At 51.3% G+C, this 20,391-nt stretch overlaps 1 protein-coding gene across 1 annotated transcript in view; it reads left to right on the plus strand.

The window, feature by feature from the left end:
- ARHGEF17 (Rho guanine nucleotide exchange factor (GEF) 17) overlaps positions 1-20,391 on the plus strand; it is a 62,034-nt gene that overhangs the window by 249 nt on the left and 41,394 nt on the right. The window contains exon 2 of the mRNA XM_006885732.1: positions 3-2,990. Within this exon, the coding sequence (XP_006885794.1) occupies positions 3-2,990 (2,988 nt within the window). The remainder of the gene's footprint in view (positions 1-2; positions 2,991-20,391) is intronic.

The following is a 20,391-nucleotide window of genomic DNA, read 5'->3' on the forward strand; positions in this document are numbered from 1 at the left end:
AGCCGCGCCCGCTCCGCAGTCTCTCCCCGTCGGTGCGCCAGCTCTCCCGGCGCTTCGACGCGCCTCGTCTAGACAACGACCCAGCAGAGGCCCGGGACGGGGGCGTCTCCCCAGGGACCGTGGAAGAAGCGTCTGAGGGCGCCGCGCGCGGGGCCTGGCCCAGCGTCACCGAGATGCGCAAGCTCTTCGGCGGCCCTGGCTCCCGGCGGCCCAGTACCGACTCTGAGGGTCCAGGGACGCCCAGCCCCGACGGTGCCGGGTGGGAGCACCAGACTCGCGAGCTCCGGCAGCCTCCGACGCCTCCGCCTCGGACGTGCTTCCCCCTGGCGGGCCTGCGTTCAGCGCGGCCGCTGCCCGGGCCGGGGGCCGAGGGGAGGAGGCGGCGGCAGCAGCAACCGGAGCGGGCTCAGCGTCCGGCGGATGGTTTACATTCTTGGCATAGCTTCTCGGTACCGCAGGCCGGGGCCCGGGCCTCCTGCTCCTCCTCCTCCTCCATCGCCTCCTCCTATCCTGTCAGCCGCAGCGGGGCTGCCAGCTCCAGCGAGGAGGAAGAGGAGGGTCCGCCGCCGCCGACTACCGGGGTGCAGACTCCAGCCTACCATGGTGGCCACTCTTCTGGCAGTGATGAGGAGCGTGACTGTGAGGGCAACAACCACCGCTGTGGAGTCAGACCGGGGCCCAGGCCTGGAAGCTCCCGCTCGAGCCAAGACTGCAGGACAGACCGTGATGGGTTAAGTATGGGCAGCATGGACTCCGCAAGGAGAGCCAGGAGCCCAGAGCCCCTAACACCTCCAAGAGTCCCTAGTGAGGAGGGATCCCAGGACTGGGGTGCTGGCTCGCCACCCTGCATCCCAGGTCCCCAGGAGGTTCTACGGCCCATGTCGGACTCTGGGGGTGGAGCTTTCCGAGTGGCCAAGGTGAGTTTTCCTGCTTATCTGGCCAGCCCTGCGGGCTCCCGCTGCAGCAGTCGTTATTCCAGCACGGAGACCCTCAAGGATGAGGACCTATGGTCTACTCGGAGTTCTGGGAGCTGGGGCGTGTACCGCTCCCCTAGCTTTGGGTCCGGAGAAGGGATTCTCTTGCGGTCCCAGGCTCGAACCCGTGCCAAGGGATCTGTGGGCGCCTCAAAAGCACTGAGGGATGGAGGATTGGAGCTGGATAAGAGCCGGCAGCGGAAATCCCTGTCAAACCCAGATATTGCATCGGAGACCTTGACTTTGCTCAATTTCCTGCGCTCAGACCTTTCAGAGCTGAGGATCCGCAAGACTGGCCAGCGTCCTGGGGACTCAGAGAGAGACCCCCAGGATGGCAGCGATTCGCCAACATCAGGTGGCCCTGTGGGACAACTTGGCCCGGTGCCTGCGCCAGTCCCAGCATCACCTGGCACCCGCCCCACCCTCAAGGACTTGACTGCCACCTTGCGCAGGGCGAAGTCATTTACCTGTTCTGAGAAGCCCATGGCAGGCCGCCTGCCTCGAGCCAGTACCCTCAAGCCCAGCTCCTCCGAGCTTCTGCTGGCAGGCCCTGGTGCTGAGGAGGACCCACTGCCTCTTGTCGTCCAAGATCAGTATGTGCAGGAAGCCCGGCAGGTGTTTGAAAAGATTCAACGCATGGGTGCCCAGCAGGACGATGGAAGTGATATCCTTCCTGGGACCCCTGACTGGACAGGGGACAGGGCTGGGGGTAAGCGGTCCCAGGAGGAGCTCTCAGGCCCTGAGTCCAGCCTGACAGATGAGGGCATTGGAGCAGACCCTGAGCCTTCTGTTTCAGCCTTTTGCAGCCTGGGTTCTGCAGGGGTGTGGCGACCCCTTTCCTCATCCTCTGCCCAGACCAACCACCAAAGCTCTGGAGCAGAGGACAGTTTGGGTGCATGGGCTCTTGTGTCCCCTGAGACTCCTCCCACACCTGGGACCCTCCGTAGACGTCGCAAAGCCCCACCTTCAGGCCCTGGTGGGACTGAACTGAGTAATGGGGAGGCAGGGGAGGCCTATAGGTCTCTGAGTGACCCAATTCCACAGCGTCACCGGACTGCCACCTCTGAGGAACCCATAGGGTTCTCTGTGGACAGCAACCTCTTGGGGTCTCTCAGCCCCAAGTCAGGGCTCCCAGTGGCCCCACCTGTGGATGAGGGCCTGACCAGCAGTCACAGTGACTGGTCTGTGGGTAGTGAAGAGAGTAAGGGATACCAGGATGTTATTCAGAGCATTGTCCAGGGGCCTGCTGCCTTTGGGCGTGTGGTGGATGACAGGACTACCAGCAAAGCCCCGAAGAAGAAATCTCTGAGTGACCCTAGCCGCCGTGGGGAGCTCGCAGGCCCTGAATTTGAGGGCCCCGGAGGGGAGCCCATCCGAGAGGTAGAGCCAGTTCTGCCTCCGTCCAGCAGTGAGCCTATACTTGCAGAGCAACGGGCAGAGCCCCAGGAACCCGGTCCTGCCAGGGGCAGGGCACAGTCTGAGAGGGTCCTGCCTGAGGCCCCACCTGTCCCTTCCGCGGCCCACTGTGACTTCCACCTTAGCCCTAAGCTGACTGAGGTTCTGTCCCCGCGGCTCATCCACCGAGGCGCCAAGAAGAGGCCAGCCCGGAGCAGTCACCAAGAGCTTCAGAGAGAAGAGGACAATCAGGACCAGACTGGCAGCCTGTCTCGGAACCGGCCCTCCTCAAAGCATGTTCGCCATGCCAGTGTGCCTGCCACCTTCACACCGATTGTGGTGCCTGAGCCACCCACTTCTGTTGGCCCCCCAGTGGCTGTGCCAGAACCCATGGGCTTCCCCACACGTGCACACGCTTCCTTGCAGGCACCCTCACTCGAGGATGTCACCAAGCAGTACATGCTGACCCTCCATTCTGGTGAGGTCCCTGCTCGTGTGCCTGTGGATGTGCCCTCCTTGGCTCCACTTGCACCACCCTCTGCAGAGGCCAAGCCCCCTGAGGCTTCCAGGGCCCCACATGAGCCTGCCCCAGCTAGCAAGCGCTACAGCAAGCCGCAAGTGGTGAGTCCTTTGTGAGGGACCTTTAGTAGGGGTGGGATTGGCTCAAGGGAGGTCTGTGGGTGCTCACCTCATAAAGAGGAGCCCTCAGAGTACACCCTTTGGGTTGGTGCTTGGGTTTAAGGCTGCCTTTCTGTTCCTGGAAATGCCTAAGCAAGTGCTAAGCGTTGATGACACAAGGTCCTCTGCTCAGGTCTCTTAATGCTTAGGCCTTCTGCTGGTGCTGATATCAAAAGTTATTCAGGTCCAACATATTCTAGGTGATTTTACCTGGTTCTTTAGGTGTTTCTCAGGGACTGATTTTAGAAGCTCCTTATCTGGTTCTTTGTTGTAAGTATTGAAGGGGGCATGAGATCAGGGAGAGGCTCAGTTCTCTGCCACCTCTGGCCTTGCTGACCTATTATTGGTCAGATCCCTGACTCTGGGACCTGTAGTTGACGTGGGTTTGCCTTTCCTTGTGTGGCCTTCCTGTGACAGGTCAGGATGTGGGTCTGTTCCCAGGCCTCGGAGAAATCAGGAGGTCCAGAGTGCTGCTTTGTTCCTTAGCCAAAGCCTCAATGTCTCATCCAACCCGCTCTGCCCCTGACTTGCTGTGTGACGTTGAAGAGGCCCTAGATTTTCTGTGACTCAATGTCTTTAAAACCAGAGGGTTCTAGACAAGGGGTGCCTGTGTTTATATCCAGCTTTTGCACCACTTTGGGTAAACTGTGGCCTTGAGTTGAGGCTCAAACTATTTGGGGCTGAGGTGAGCCAGAGCCTTTTCTGATGCAAATGGAGATCTCCTAGGAGAAGTCAGGGAAAGAGGGGGGATTGCTGAGGCTGAGACAGCTGGGATGAATCCTCTGGCAGGTGAGGGTGAAGCCTCTGGTCTCACCCAATTCTTTAACTTGCATCTCCTCTCCACCCCCACTGACATCCTCCTTCCTGGTGACACAGATAGTTCCCCTCCTCTGCCAGCCCCTGGGCCACCCTCCCTGAGATCTCACGCTTCCTGAGGCCCCTATATTCTGTCTTCAGCCATTCTTGAAGTCTGTGTTGTGGGTTTAGAAGGGTCCTATGTGGCCCTGGGACCTAGGTTTGAAGGTAGATTCTAGGGTCTGAGTTCAGGGCTGAGTGGCAGGGCTGATGGTGACCACAGGGATGAAGGCTCTACCTGCGTCCCCACTGTACTTGCTGCTGTGTGAGGTGCATGGAAACCCTGTTTAATCACTCCCTGTTTCCAGTGCTCTCATGGTCCCTCTGAACTCTCCCTTGCTCTGTTTCTTTCTCCATGTCTCTGTTTCATCCTGGTTTTAGCTGTGGGTCTCTCAGAATCTGCTGAGGGAGTTAATGAGTAGATGAGGATGGGAGAATTTTGGATCTCTCCTTTTTTTAGAGACCCTGTTAGGGCAACTCAGACGCCCCTAAACTCCAGTGCCTGTTCTGTCTTAGAAGGCAAGGGTTAGGGAGAGAGAAATGAAGATGAGAGTTTTTTTATTTGATGAATAGTGCTTCTGAAGGCTCAAGTGGAAGATAGGGCAGGGGTGAACCAAAAAACTTAGGGAAACATTGAGATCCAGAGAAGAAATGAGAGATGTTTTAGAACATGATGTGACTCCTGCCCCCATCTCTCATCATATTCTCCCCTGCTCCCTCCCTGCCCCCCACTGAGGGAGAAGTTTAACCTCACCCCCAGCCCCTGGGGATTTATCTGCCCAGAACATTGGCTGTTCCCTCTGCCCTGAACAGAGGCTTTTTCCGGCCTCCAAGTACTTGCCCACTTTAGCCCTCCCACCTTTCCAGGCTCAGCTCCATGTTCCTTCTTACCACTTAGGGGAGAGAACTGCTGTGTCTCTAAATAGAAGAACATAGTTTGAGTTTATGCTTCAACCCTGAGTGACTTAGGGTCAGTGACATCACTGCTCACTTTCCCCTTCTGTAATATGGAGATATGAAGTGTGCCTGGCAGACTTCATGGAGAGTGGCTGGTGTGCTCTTTTCCTACCTAGAGGAAAGAAAAAGGAGCAAACTCCTTTCTCAGTGACCAGAGAAAGCTTGGTCCTGACTTTTAGAACCCTACTGCCCTTTACCAGGATTCTGGGCACAAAGCTGGCACACAGGTATCTCAGTAAACGTGGTGGGCTTGAATGGACTCAGAAAGATTTTCTTATATCTTGATTCCTCACCACTCATAAAGTCTGGAAGTTTTCCCATCTGCTAGCCTGGATCCCTCCTACTATCCCCTTCCTTCTGGCTCCTAGGGGTGGGGAGCAGCTGTTCGCCCCCTCTTGCTGGTCTCTGTGGAGGAGACAATGTTCCCTTGTTTCAGATCTGGGGTTCCAGTCACGTTCCCTGGTCTGTGGGTGGAGTTGGTGTGGCACAGGCTCCAGAAGAAGAAGCTGTCATGCTTTGTTGATGGAGTAGAAACCAATGTGAATCAATCCATGGGCTGATAGGAGAACCCCAGGGGTTGAAGGGACCTGCTTATCCAATCTTGGGCGGCAGGAAGTTAGTCAAGCTCAGGCCCAAAGCCCATATTCACCACCATGTGGTTTTAGCCTCATTGTTGGGAGGCCTGCCTTCCAGGCTCACCACATTCCCCTGAGACCTACACTGGGTCCTGACTTGGGCTTCTGTTTCCCTGTCTGTACAATGGGAAGTGAGACTGTCTGGTCTTTGAGACTGTATAGCCTGATATTTTTATTTATTTGCTATGGATCTGAGAACCAGATGATAAATAAGGATGACGGAAAAAGAATTGATGCCCTTGAGTTGTGGTGTTGGAGGAGAGTACTGACTATCCCATGGACTGCTAAAAGAACAGATATGTCTTGGAGAAGGTGTAGCCAGAGTGCTCTTTATAGGCAAGAATGGTGAAACTTCATCTCACGTACTTCGGACATGTTAGGAGAGGCTATTCCTTGGAAGAGAACATCATCATTGGAAAAGTGGAGAGTCAGTGAAAAAGAGGACGACTCACAATGCGATAGATGGACACAATGACTGGCAATGAGCTCAAGTATGTCAGAGATTATGAGGATGGTGCAGGATAGGAATAGGTTCACATCATAGTGTTGCTATGAGCCGTGCTCAGCTCAGTGGCACCTAACAACAACAGCAGGAAGGACCTGACCCAGCCTGCAGGGTAGTCAAGGTAAATGGAAGTTGAGGGTTGTGGTGGGTACAGCTCTGTGTAAGACCCTGGAAGCCCAGGGAATACAAGTGCAAATGTTTGCTTGCTATCTGAGCTTCCCTGCTCCTCCCATGCTACTTGTTATTACCAGTTAGGTCCACAATAGCTTCAATGATCAGCTTCTCTTAACATAGAGAGTCTTGTGGTCTCAGGAAACTTGTATTCATTTGACAGATGCAACAACCATAGCACAGCTGTGAAAAATGCTTTATCCCTCTGGATAATATATGGGTGAACTCAGAACACTTTAACTTACTGGAACAGCAAAAACAATGGCTAACATTTTTTATTTAGTGCTAATGTTTTGAATGTTTATTCTGAATGCTTCATTCGCTGAATGTGAAAGCTGTGGGAATCTTAGAATTGCAGGCTGTCAGATTCACGCTGAATCCTAGAATGTCATTGTCTTAGGAATGAAGGGGCCCAAACAATCTTTGTTTCTCAGTGACTAGCCTGCCATCTGAGAGGGGGTGCAGGGTCAGGTGTCATCATCTGTACACCCTCAACAGCAAGAGCACCTTCAAGTTGACTATGTCATTGACTTGGATCTGGGGTTAGAGAGTGAAGAACTTTTATGACCGGAAAGGGAGAATTCTGGGTATGAAGTCACATAACAAAGTAGAGCTGGAGCAGAGTGAAGTATTAGAACCCTGATCTTGTTCTCCCCAACCGATGTTCAGAGCAGGCATGGCCCACAGCCCCCATCCCCAGCCCTGGCTTTACTGAGAAAGGCCAGGGCTGCAGCTCTTCATTACCTTTCTTGTCTCCCTTTGGCAGGGAACCTACTGGGTGGGGGCTCTATCCTTCCCCTCCTTGACTCTTTGCTATGATTTTTCCATGGAAACTGGTTCTAGGAGGGGAGGTGATTAGGACATTTGGAATTCTAAGCAGTACCAAATATCTATAATTAAATGTCTTGTCACCCTGCAGGCGAAGGGTGGGAAGGGGGAGGACAGGCAGAAGGCCTGTCCTTGTCCTCTGCTTTTCCCCCATCCCCCTTTCTTCCTTCCTTAGAGTCCCAAGCTGTTGGGATCGCCCAGCAGGGAAGGGTTGGAGATGAACCCAAGTTGAGTTTGACATTTTCCAGCCCCACGTTTCTGGGACCAGCTGGGTTGGGGATGGTACAAAGCTGCCACTGATCCTGTCCCCAGCCCCCTCTCCCTGTCTAAGGATTTGATGCTCCTGCCTCCCATCTGTGATCTCAGGATATACATGCCACCCTGCAGTGGGGTAGAGGCCCCCTACACTGTCCAGGGAGATGAAACCCTCAGAGGCTTCAGAATCTCAAAGCTAACTAGAAGGTGCTATAGGATGTTAAAGGACCTGTTGGGAGACAAGCAGGGGAAGTGTGGGAGTTGGTTGGCCTTGGAAAAAGAGTTCAAATAGCCAGTGATGGGTGAAGGAGTTCTAGGAGGAGGGCACAGCTTGAGTAGGAAGCTTCAAGGTGGGAAGAACATGGCAGGTCCTGTGCAGGAAGAGTTTATTTCAGAGACTCTGAGAATTACTTGTTGGGGTTATGCATATACTCATGTAACATATCCTTGCAGAGCACCTAGACACTCAGACCCTCGTCCAGGCCCCAGGGATATAACAGAAACAAAGACTTGCACTCACAGAGCTTCTAGTGTCTCTTTATTCACGAGGATGGCCCATCCAGGTCCAGCTTACATGTCTCTTGACTTTTTTTCTTCTTCTCTTGTTGTGTACTGTCGAATTTAATCCAGCTGGCACAGACGGAGATTGCCCCTCCTCCAGGGAAGCATCTGGTGGATTCGAACCTTCCATGTCTCTTGAGAGAGAGCTCATTCTAATCCCAGACAACCCCAACTCCCATTTGCTTTTCCACGTAGGTGAGCATACCCAATATATGGATGAGGAAACAGGCAGGGGTTTGCCCAAATCACTACATCTCAAGTATGAGATTTGGCCGCAGGTGTCCCAACTCTCAAGATACACATTGGCCCTACAGAGTTCCTGCTGAGCCAACTTGGCGCGGGGATGTCAGTTGTAGGGGGTGGGGTGGTAAGGAGCCTGTGTTTCCCAGAAAGGCTCGAAACCTTGGTGCACTTGTTGGGAAATGTGCCCAGGCAGCTCGGCGCCTTGCTGGCAGGCTGTGGAATAGGGGCCCCAAGTCCCCTGGGAGGCAGGTGGGGCTGGGGCCTTGGCCCTCTGAAGCTGGCTAGATCTGATGCTGTCCCCATGTAGGAATTGGTACCCTCCGTTTCTGGCCCCTCGGGCATTCCAGGAGCCAGATTGCTGGGTTGTGGACAATGAGGGAGCTCCCAGCTATGAGATACAAGGCCCTAGGGCCCCCTTCAGTCTCCAAGTCCCCAGAAGGGCTTCTATGACCCAGAAAACTAGCAGTCAGTAGGGATGGCTTCGTGGACACAGGGAGTTAAGACTAAGCTTCTTGCCTTAGCCTTACTTGTTTCCTGCTATATGACCTTAAATATATCCATTCTCTCTCTCTGAGCCACAGGTTACTCCATGCCCTTGGGCACTAGAATAAAACTTGCTCTAGGGACGTTGTAAAAACCAGTGCTGTTATGTGTAGGATCTCAACTTGTAGAGGCAGAAGGGCAGGTGGAGTCATGGCTGTTAGGCCATTGAAGAGATGAAGCTCAGAGGAGAACTGGGACTCAAACCCACGCCTGATCCTTTCAGAGCTCTGACCCTTCAGCTGCTGCTCCAGAGCCCAGCATCCCTCCACCCACACAGAGGCAAACATAAGTCCTCTCCCCACACCTTGGCAGGCTGTGGAGCTCCCAGAACTGGTGACGCTGCTCCTGCTAAAACTTCCTGTGATCCGTTTGCTTTGGGTCTTGCTTGGGGAAGCATGAGATGCTGAGACCTGTCCCAGGTGGAGGGGGGATGAGAGATGAGTGCAGAGGGCACAAGAGCGGGGGAGGATATGAGCCGATTCCAGAGGTCTAGACCTGCAGATAGGTGGGTGGAGAATTTGTTTCCTATTGCTACTGTACCAAATGACCACAAACTAATAGCTTAGAAACAACACAGATTTATCATCATACATCATACAGTTCTGGAAATCCAAAATGGGGTATCTCATGGATCTCAGCAATCAAGGTGGAAGCAGGGCTGAGTTATGTTCTGGAGGCTCTAAGGGTAATCTGTTTCCTTACCTTTTCCATCTCTCAGAGCCTGCCCATCAATGGCAAGCCTGAAACAATCAAGTTAACCAGTAGTTTGGTAGTTTAGACCTAACCCAGTGGTACCTTGGAAGAAAGACTTTGTAATCTGCTTCCATAAGAATAACTGCTAAAAAAGACCTGTGGGAAAGTTCTACTGTAATCACGTAGGATCACAGTAAAATGAAAATCAACTCAACAGCACCTTCCAACAATAACAGGCTGCCCAACACCCCTTAGTTCATGGCCCCTTCCTCCATCGTCAGAGTCAGCAATTTTTTGTTATTAGGTGCCATGGAGCCAGCAACTGACTTATAGCAAGCAACCCTGTGCACAACAGACCTGAAACTTGCTGTATCCTACACCATCCTCACAATCTCTAATATGTTCAAGCCCGTTGTTACAGTCACTACATCAGTCCACCTTGTTGGGGGTCTTCCTCTCTTTCTCTGACCCTCTACCTTTCCCAGAAGTTTCTCTGTCATTGCATTCAAGTCAGAACTGACTCACAGCTGCCCCTCCAGTGGGTTTGCAGAAGCTATTAATCACACAGAAGATTGCTCATCTTTCTGTCATGGATCTCAGCAGTTTAGCTTCTGCAAATGTCCTTGAGACTCTGACCTATCTCCTTCTACTCCTGACCCTATGCTCATGCTCAGATCCCTACATTTGAAAATCTTTAAAGACAGTTTTTTTGGAATTAGGACCTGAACATCTTTGAGGGGCTGATCACAGGGAACAGAGGAGCCAGGTGTTCGTTTCTGAGACCCAGAGCTCCTGCTGATTCTGGTCCTGAGGCAAAGACCATGTATGAGCTCAGGCCCCTGCACCCACCTTCCATTCATTCCTCTCTATGTTCATTTTCATTCATTACTCATGCAGCAGCCAGGCATTGAACCCCTTGATGAATAGTGGAACAAAGAGGGACGTTTAAATATCATCTTTACTTGCCAGCAGCTTTCAACAAGGGCCCCAGCTCCCTGCAGTGGGTCCACAGGGAGGCTGAGCCTGGGTGGTGGGGCTAATGGATCCCTTGGGGATAGGCCCTAGATTTGCTGACTAGAAATTATGACAGAGCAGTTCCCAAGAAGGGCAGTTGGCAGAGAGTTGAGAGCTAGGACAAACAGGGAAGGTGGAGGCCTAAGGAAGGGATCAGAGTCACAACCTGCCACAGGCGGCCCCAGCCAAGGGCCTTGGAACCTTGGAGTGCTGGTAGGGAAGAAGCTTCCTCCCCCCACATGCTCGTATCTCCATGCTGAAAGTTGGCCACCCTGGTGTGTGAGACCTTCATACCCTGAGATGCCCAACAACTTCCAAAGAGGTGACATATGGGATGTAAAAAACAAGGTCCAGAATCCCCTCTCTCCCAGGGCTGGCTTTCGGATTAAGACAAACACTTAGTTCCTCTGAGTCTGTGAAATTAGGTGCATTTCCCCCCCAGACTACAAAGGGTTGTTTGTTGGGGTTTTTTTCTAGGATTGAAGTATTGCAAAGATGGCTTGCAACATAGTTAGGTACTTAAATGCTGGTGCCTCCCCTCTTGACTGTGACAACACAATGTTACTATTCTAAGATTCTAGGAGATGTTGTTCTGGGAGACAGTGCCTCCCAAATGCTGGGTTTCTCCACATCTCTTTCTTCTTGGAAGCAGCTGCAAGATAAGGGATTCGGCTGGGGTCCTAGCTACACCTGAGTCAGATGTCTCCTCAGGCTGGGCCTTCAGAGGTGTCCTTGTTTCTCTCTCCAGCACCCCCTCTACTTTTGTTCCCAACCTGGAATATTTTGGGGTTGCTCATCCCAAGTCTGGGAAGCAGAGCAGAGCCAAGTCCATCTGTGGGTCAGAGTCCCAAAGCAGTTGCATCCAGCCTGTGAGGCAGACCTCAGTACTTTCTGCTTCCTGCTCTGGGCTCAGAATCCTTCCAGCAGAGCTGTGAGTGCCAAGACTCTGTGATGAGAGTCTGTGGCTGGTGGGCTTTGGAGTTAAACTGATAATGGGTTCAGTAGTCAGCTCTGACTCACTCGCTGGGTGATATTTAACAAGTTGCCAGACCTCAGCTCTGAGTCTCTGTACAGACACCCTCAGCCCAGGGCCCCGGATATAGAGTTTAGGAGTGTGTGCTTTCAAAGATTCAGTGTCTGAGTCTAGAATCTCACAGTTGCAAGATGTCCAACCTTCAATTCTAAAGGTCTTTGGCATTCAGTTTGACTCTGTTTATGCTTTTGAGATTCTGTTGCTCCATGGTTCTGACATCCTCTGGTTTTGAGATTCTGGGGTTAAAGAGAGGCAGGGCAGGTCCTGGGCCAGTGGGAGGACAGTGAGGGGGGCATGGTGAGAGAGGCAGGACTTAGAGAGCTAGCACAAGGTTGGTGTCTGTTTCCTGTTTATTGGTTCCCAGGGAGTGAGCAGCCCCTTGTCCCCAAGCTACACTGTGGAGCAAGAGGGAGGGAGGCCCGAGTTCCTGGCTGCCAGCCAGCCCCACAGCCTGGCCTCCTGGGACTGTTGAGACCACCCCCCTCCCCAACCCCTTTGGACAAACATTCAGTCCTTTCCCAGGACAGGGCACTGGGTGTCAGGGAGCAGATGTGGAAGGGAAGGGGCAGAAAGACTGGAAGGGACCCTCCCCTCATAGTCCTGCAAACTCCATCTTTTGTGACTTCCTGCGTCACTGAAGTCTCCCTCCTCGTTCCTCACTATCTCTCTCTGTTCTGTCCCCGGGGGCAGGCGTAGTGATGAAATGTCCCAGGAGGACAGGACCTGCTGGAGGAGGAGGGCCAGGGCCTTAAATATCAGGAAGTATACGAGGAAAGATTCTTAATGGTCTAACCAGCCATCTCTTCTAACCAGCTTTCACCCCTGCATTGTTGGGTAGAGAAACTGAGGCTGAATGAGAGAAAGGATTTTGCCCAAGGCTGTCTCCTGCACTTCACTGTTGCCCTTTTGTGCTGGGTAGAAGCAACCAGGGAGTGTTTTTGAGTAGGGAGATGAAAGGGTTCACTTAGCACTTTAGGGAGTTCGTCTGAGCCAAAGCAAGAAAGGATGGTCTCCATGCATCCATGGCCAAGAGGGCTAGGAGGTCTCAGTTTGAATGAGATCCAGGCTGACCGGCTGGAGTGCCAAGTTCATTGGCCTAGGCTTTGCCTTGTGGGCAGTGGAGAGCCTTGGCAGATTAGGAATTGAGGAATAGCGTGCCAGATTTGCACATGAGTAAATTCTCTGCTTGTGGGAAGGTGGCCAGATTGGAGGAACAAGGGATGAGAAACTTGAAGGGATGCAGGGGGCATGCAGGTGATGAGAAGGGTGATAATTTGGAGGTAGAATCTGAGAATTTATATTTAATCCTCCATGGTCCCAATAAAAACTGGGTTTAGAGAAATGAGACCTACTTTTTTTTGTTCAAGTCAGAAAATATGACATTGAGACAGGGCACAGGGTCATCTGAGTCATCCCTCTGCCTCAGGGCAGAATGTTCCTGCGTGGACAGGGGTCTGAGCCAGCTTAGGTCCCTGCCTCTGTGCCCAGCATGCTTCCCTTGTAACTCCACAAAACTCTCATCAGTGCCCGTAATTCTGCCCTCTGGGAGATGCCTGGAGGTTAGAGGTTGAGGTGGGTCTTCAGACAGGCTGGCAGCCCAGCTGGTATCCCTCACAGTGGGTACCATATTTGGAAACCAAATATGCTCTGATTTTGGTGCCCTGAGACAAGTGCAGTTCTGTGTTTGTGCAGCCCCGGAGGCCTTCCTGGAGGAGGGTAAGGCAAAGACTGTGGGAAATAGAATAACCCAATTTTCAGGGTCTGATCAGAGCCTCAAATTTTCCATCAGATACCTAAGTACCCTTCCTGCTCGTTGTCCCCCCTCTCCCCTCCAGCTTGGACCAGCTTGCAGGCTTCTCCCCATGGCTAGCGGGGGCGTTTACCCAGGGCGGGTGAGGAATTTCCGAGGGAACAGCTAAATTCAGCCCTGGCTAAAAATAGTTGGGGCCTGGCCTCAAGACTGGAGGAGGAGGAGGAGGAGAAAGGCGGGACAAGTTACCCGCCCCACCTCATCATCTCTGCCTGGGTTGGGACTGTGGAGAAGCTCCTCCTGGTCCAGCAAGCCTTTCTCTCATTGGAGTACATTGCTTTCTTCTCTCATCCCTCTATCCTTTGCCCTGCCCTCCTCCCTCGGTCTTACGCCCTCTGTTTTGTGTGCTCTGATCCTATCTCCCTCCCTCCCTCCACAGAACTATACATAAGTCCTCCAGCAGAGCCAAACCTTTTGGAGCATTTCTGCTCCCATTGGCATCCCTACCCAAGTCCTAGGGAAGCACAGCAACCATTGCTGCCCCCTGCTTGGTGGAAAAGAGGACTTAAGGGCTCTGAGGTGTGGAGATGCCAGTGCTGGGTTCAGGTGAGCTCATGTGTGCCTAACCTTTCCATCTCTGGAACATGCTGAGGCCTCAGTATATACTTACTAAATAAATATTATGGAGGGAGCAGAGAACAAGAAGGAGGTTAACCGGACTCTGCTCTTGTGAAACCCCCAAGTTACTCAGAGCACCCACTTACTCTCCTGTCCACCCATTTCCAGCCTTCTCTTGGAAGGTGGGCAAAGGTCACTGTCACAAATCAGCACTGATTTAGGGACAAAGGGCAAGACACTGAGATCCAGAGAGGTGAGATGCCTAGTTCAGCTCACAAAGCTCAAGAGTGGAGGTAGTATTTGAGCCCGTGGAAGCCTCACTCCAAGACTGTCATTACTTTGTGCTGTACCCTCTAGCAGGTTTTTAGAAGCTATAAATCCCATAGGAGGAGATTGCACATCTTTCTCATGGAACAGCTGGTGAATTCAAACCATGTGCTTTGGGCTTGCATACTAGGCCAGCAGAGGACCCTGATTCCCAGACTAGGGGAGTCGATCTTATCTAGAGATTGACTCAGGAGGAAACTGATGGATAGTCTGTAGGTCCAGTATTACTTATTTAAGTGTGCCACAGGTGAGTGGGTGAAGAGTCATGAGAATGGTAGCAAAGCTTACCAGGTACTGTTCTGAGCATTTTACATGCATCAACTCATTTAATCCTTCTAACAGCCCTATGGGGTGAGTACTGTTAGTATCCCTGTTTTATAACCAAAGACACCTTAGGAACGGAATGGTGAAGTACTTTTCAGATTAGGAATCTAGCGCTGAGCTAGAGAAATGGTAGAGTTAGGGTTTAAGCCCAGGCAGCCTGTCTCCAGAATCTGAGGGCATTCCTCAGGTTACAGGCTTTTAGCATTTCCTCAGAGGGGTAGTAGGAGGAAAGAGAGTAGACTGGACTTTGAGGATGGTGATCCCATCAAATTGACAGTCCACTCATAGCCCTGGAACAAGCACATAGTAGCTGCTCAGTAATATGAGTTACCTGTTTCATTTGAGTTTGCCAGGCTGTTGGAAAACAAGAGTAGGTAATAGGCTGGCAGTCTTCCCTTCACAAGTCCAGAGACCTTGCTCAGGTGCTATAGATCATCCCAGGTATGTGCTGGGCTCTCTGCTAGACGGACCACTCTGCTCAGGCTGGGAGGATGCTAAGATGAGTCCAAGGCAGGAGAGGAGGGTTGGTTGGGGCAGGCCAGGCAGCACTGGTGTGGTCCTGCCGGCAGTATCTGGAAAGCAGATCTCTTGGGCCATGGCCGGCGTGACTCAAATGGAGACAAAAAACCTGCCATATTTGGACAAAGAGCCCAGAGAGGCCCGGTCCCAAAGCCAGCCAAGGCTACTTCCCCCACCGACGGCCTCCTGCCCTGTCTCCCGCTGGGCCCCTAGTCCTGTCCCATGAGTTTAACTCTCAGGCTCAAGCAGCACTGGGGCCCCTTCTCCCTTCAGTTGTCAAGCTTTCACTGTGGCCAAGCCAGGGCTGTGGGCACTGGGGAAGAAGGACCCTGCGTTTGGCCTTTTGCATAGCCTGGAGAAGGCAGGTACACAGTGAAACCAAGCTCTGGCACAGTGGGGTGAAGTTGTTGATGGATCCCCACCCATCCCAGCAGAGGTCAAGTTCAAGTTGTATCACACATAGGCATATGTGTGCATGCACATACACACCACATCACATTCCTTTTCAATCTCCAGTAGATTTTTATACTCATAAAGACATCTGTGCAGATAGATATCAAAAGTGAAGATGAGCCTTGGAACTTTGCCATCATACCTTCTCCTGAGCAAGCTTGGCAAAGCTTAAGGATATTTCTTCCATAATGCCAACAGATGGAGTAGCTAGGGACAACCAGATGTCAACTTAGCCAGAAATGGAACTAGACATTGTCCCCGTAAGATGTGAGTCAATCTGAAGTTCCACACTGAAGCTTCCTTGGTACATGGCATGGAGTTGAGCTGGGCAGTGAGTATTGTAACCAGTGAGTTGAGAGAGGCCTTGATTAACATTATGTGATTAAATGCCAGAATAAACCCTCAGACCAGCTCTGTCAATCAGGAACCAAGAATAATATTAAAATTCAGTCCCACTGTGGTTTACTGGTCCCCACCTGTGCACTGTCAGCACCTGGGCCACAGGATGAACCATGAGGTGTTTCCTGTTCCCAGGGACCCTCACCTGAGAACTAGGGGTCCGAATGAGGCCCAGAACGGGATTATTCATTAGAGGAGTAACTAGAGAACTTTGAGGACCAGCAAGCCCCTTAGGGAGAGGCCAGTGTTAGATCAATCCTGTTGCAATTGGGGTGCAAGGAAAGATCTCCTGTTCTAGAGTTGTCAGGTGAGTCCTGAGCACCAGGCCTGGAAAATCTGTATTTGATCCCAAGACAGTCATTCTCAAATTTGTTAAAAAGAAGGAACCCTTTCTTTTCAAAAAATCTTGATACAGAACTATAAAACAGGACCACTCAGGAACCTTTAACTGAATGTGAGGGGACATCTTCTGATTTTTTTTAGTCTGAATATCCTTGTTTGGGTCAGAGGGGTTCCCTGCTTGACCAGCTGTGAAGCAGGGTAGACCTCTCCCCTCAGCTTCTCTGCTGTCTCAGATCAGCTCAGGTTGTTTTCCTGGGCCAAGACCTGAGGAGAAGCCACACTAATGGAGACCCCCACCTGCTCATGGGGCTCCTTTGATGAAGTGGCCCCATCCAGGGCCTCTGGACCTCCAGTGTCTCCTTGTGAACCCACTTGATTGGAAAACACCCTGTCAGAGTTGCATGTGTACCCCTTGTTCCCACTGTTGCGGCCTAGGAAGGAACAGGCTCTAGAGGAAGTAGACATGTAGGGCTGGAAGCCAGCCTTGGTCCCAGAGTGAGCACCTTCTCCTAGACCAGCCCTGTGGCTCATGCTGACTGGGGTCAGGTGGCAGGACATTCTGTAGATGCCTTGGGATTTTTTTGCCCCTTAACTCCTACCTACTGCTAGGTTCTGTTAAGTCAGTGTCGACTCATAGCAACCCTTTTTACGACAGGATTAAACACTGCCCAATCTTAAATCATCGTTAACCCTCTAAGGTAAGAGAATCTAGGTTAGACATCAGAAAGGCCTTCCTCAGAGTTTGGAGTGAATACAAAGAAAGGGTGTGAAAAAATGCAGAAATTTTGAGCTCTGAACCTGGCAAGTCCAAGGTCCTTCAGAACCTGGGCTCATCCTACCTCACATACCAGTACCTCTCTCTGGCCCATCACATGGTGTGGGCTCCCACTTTTTTTGTTCACCACATGTATAGGATGTGTAAGAAATCATCAAGCATTAAAACCAGAAGATGCATCTTGCAGAGGTGTAAGAGAGTGGAGGGCTGGAGAAACTATTATGGCCAAAGCACATTGCAGCCGGAGCATCATACAAGGGCAAAATCTGACCCTCGTGGGTCAGCCAAGGCCAGTCCCCAGAGTCTCATGGGTCAGCCTCAGTGCTTGGACTTGATCCTGTATCCAGTTGTGCAAGTTTAATGGTTAGAATGCACACTCTGGAAGTAAATGGCTTAGATTCATATCCTGGCTCTTCCCTCTGGTTTGTGTGACATTGAGCAAGTTTATCTGTAAAATGGATTTGATAGTATTGATGATGATGATGGCACCTAATATAGTTACTACTGTTGGGATCAGTGGGTGGTCTGTAAGTTGGAAGGGGAGAAAGGGTGGAGGCCTGACCTGCCTGAGGATAGAGTCCTGGGGATACATGTGTGTGGTATTAACTCAGAGTGGCTTAGAGAGTTAGCTTTGGAGGATGGACTGAGCTTCCCGGGAGATTTGAAATTCTCCCTCAGACTGCTGCCCACAGGAGAGGGGCAAGGGGATGGAACTGAGATTGGGGTCGGCTGAGCTTTCACTGGCAGAGATTCTGCCCCACTATAAAGTTGAACTTTACCAATCCTGGAAATATGTGCCTCACTGCATAGAAGGGTGCCTTCCCCAACATGGGGTGGGTTCCTGAGGTCACCCAGTGAGTTCTGACACCACGGCCTTGATTCAGGTTCAACACTCAAGTCCAAGCCAGTGAAGGAGCAATTCAGCAGTTCTCTGCAGGAGGGGGCTGAGCTGAGAATAGAGTGTGACGGCCCTCTCTGACTTTAAGATGAGTAGAGAGGGTTTCCTGGTCAGGTGCCACCCAGGAGACTGGAATTGTCCAAGAGAGAACCAGTTAGGAAGGAGAAAGCACCCTCAAGGTTTCCAAACTCAGAGCCTCAGTGAGCTCTCCCCCCACCCTCCCCAGTTCCTTCACATGTTCTTCATCTATTGGAACCCCCTCAAGCTCATAGAGGCTGGTAACACAGAGGTTACTATGGTCAGGACAGAACACTACCCAGAGTGCCCAGACCTAAGAGGGAGGGAGACAGCTTCCTGGGAGAGGCTGGGACAGAGCCTTGAAGGATGAAGAGGGTTAGAGGTGTGACGGCTGTTCAGAATTAAGACATTAGCATGTGGAGGAAGACGGATGGTAAGGTACGTTTAAGAATCTATTTATACATTTAATATTTTGGATAGATGCTCTATTCACATGATTAAATAAACTAAAAAAGGGTATTAAAAAAACCTCCTTTCTACCCAGCAACCTAGTCTCTCCAACCCCCTAAAAGTCCTTATTGCTGTTGAGTCAGAACTGACCCATACCTGACCCTCCACTGAGTTTCTGGGGCTGTAAATCACATGGGAGGATACTGCCCTTCCTTCCCTGTAGAGCTGCTGGTGAATTTGAACTGCCAGAGCGATGCCGCCTTTGAATTAGCAGTGCAGTTACCTGTGGACTAGGCCGCCAGAAGCTCCCTACCTGAGGAGGAGTCCTAGGAATTCTAGCTATTACTTTCTTGTAAACCCATCTGTAGGCGGGTACTCCTGTATGTAAGTACATCAGCTCTTCTTCACTTTTTATAAGTGGCATCATATCTGTCTGCTACTCTACGCTTTGCTCTTTTCACTTCACAGCTCTTACAGTACTTCCCTTGCATTCAGCACTTCTCTATTTTTTCCCTGCATGATGTTCCATTGTACAGATTGGCAAAATGTATTTCATCAAAACTGAAGGACATTTAGATTCTTTTCAGTCTTTTGTTGTAGTGAGCAATACAGCAGCAAACTTGCTTACGCATTGAACATCTTGCCAAGGACAGTGCATGATTAGGGTAGAAGTGGAACTGCTGGACCTGTGAGATTGTTGTTTTGATGCTGTCCATGGACACAGTATATCTGAGATTTTATGTTGTAGTGGATGAACGTAAGCATCTTTCTATATGCCCAGGAGACACTGGATTTTTTTTCTGTGAAACTACATGTCCTTTATCCAGTTTTCTGTTAGGTTGTTGACATTTTGGTTAATTTCTAGGAACCTTTTGCTTATTGAGGAGGTTGCTCTGTGAATTACAATTTTTTTCCCCCTTGATATGTTGCTTGACTTTGTATGTAGGTGCATTTTCTTGCATTGCAGAGGTTTTATTTTCATGTGGTTGAATTTATCAAGTGTTTGTTTTATGGTGTCTGGGTTTGGAGTCACAGTTGGAAAGGCCCTTCCCACTCCAAGGTTATAAAACATTGCTCCTATGTTTTTCTCTGGTACTTTTATGATTTTTTTTAAACATTTAAGTCTTTGATCCATTTGGAATTTATCCTGGTGTGTTATGGCTCCAATTCTGTTTTTCCCTCTAGATGAGTGATACCTTAAGCCAAGGATTTTGGCAGGGTGGACATGAAGGACAGCTGAGGGGAATGAGGCGTGGCTGTTAAGACTCCATGGCAGATGGATAAGGAGAGGGTATATATAGAGTGGCATCACTGGAACTGGGTAGAGGGTCAAAGATGGGGGCACCTGCATGTGACAAACATTCCTGGATTCTCCATCTGTGCTGTGTGACTTTGAGTAAGTGTCATCCCTTTTCTGGGCCTAGAATGTCATAGCTGGGCAGAGCCTTGAGGTCACCCTGATCCTGCTTGGTTGTGAAGTGGGGAATGCCCTCTTGATGGATGGCCATGAATCTGGAACAAAGGTAGGGTAATGGGGGGGCAGGGAGCTGCAGAAGTCATTATATTCCTAGAGTGGGCAGGAAGAAAGCAGAGAGAGGCGGGCACGTATTTAAAAATACCCACTAGAGCCTGGCACAGCAAGCAGGGGTGGGGGCAGGCCCTCTGCCAGCCCTCCAAATCCAGAAATACCAGGGGTTTCTGGGGGCGAGAACATCATCAGCAGGGCAGGCACCCTTGTCCTCTCCTGTGGAAAACTAGAGAAGCCAGAGTGAACAGACCGCATCCTCAGGGTCTAGTGTTCCAGTCTTGCTGTGAGGCAGGCGCTGGGTGAGTCCTTGTTCTCTATACCTCGATCTCCAGCCATCAGAGAGTAACTGGCCTTGTGCTACCTTCCTCCTGTTCCCCACAACCCTTCCACAGGCCTCAGTCTGGAGTAGAGCTGGAGAGATCTTGAAGTTTATGCCTTCTCCCCCTTTATAGATGGCAAAACTGAGGCCAGAGAGGGGACCCTGGACTGATGCCCCATATTCGCTCTACCTGACTTTTCTTGCAACTGGACCCTCCCCTCTGCCCCTAGTTAGGCCTATACCAGCTCCCCACCCCCACTACTGGGCCCCAGTGGTCAAATTCCAGGGCTGTCATTGCCATGGCAACAGCCAGAACCCAGGCCCCTCCCCT

The sequence above is a fragment of the Elephantulus edwardii genome, unplaced genomic scaffold (genome assembly GCF_000299155.1).
Source record: "Elephantulus edwardii isolate Elephantulus edwardi_28Jun2011 unplaced genomic scaffold, EleEdw1.0 scaffold00044, whole genome shotgun sequence".
Lineage (NCBI taxonomy): Eukaryota > Metazoa > Chordata > Mammalia > Macroscelidea > Macroscelididae > Elephantulus > Elephantulus edwardii.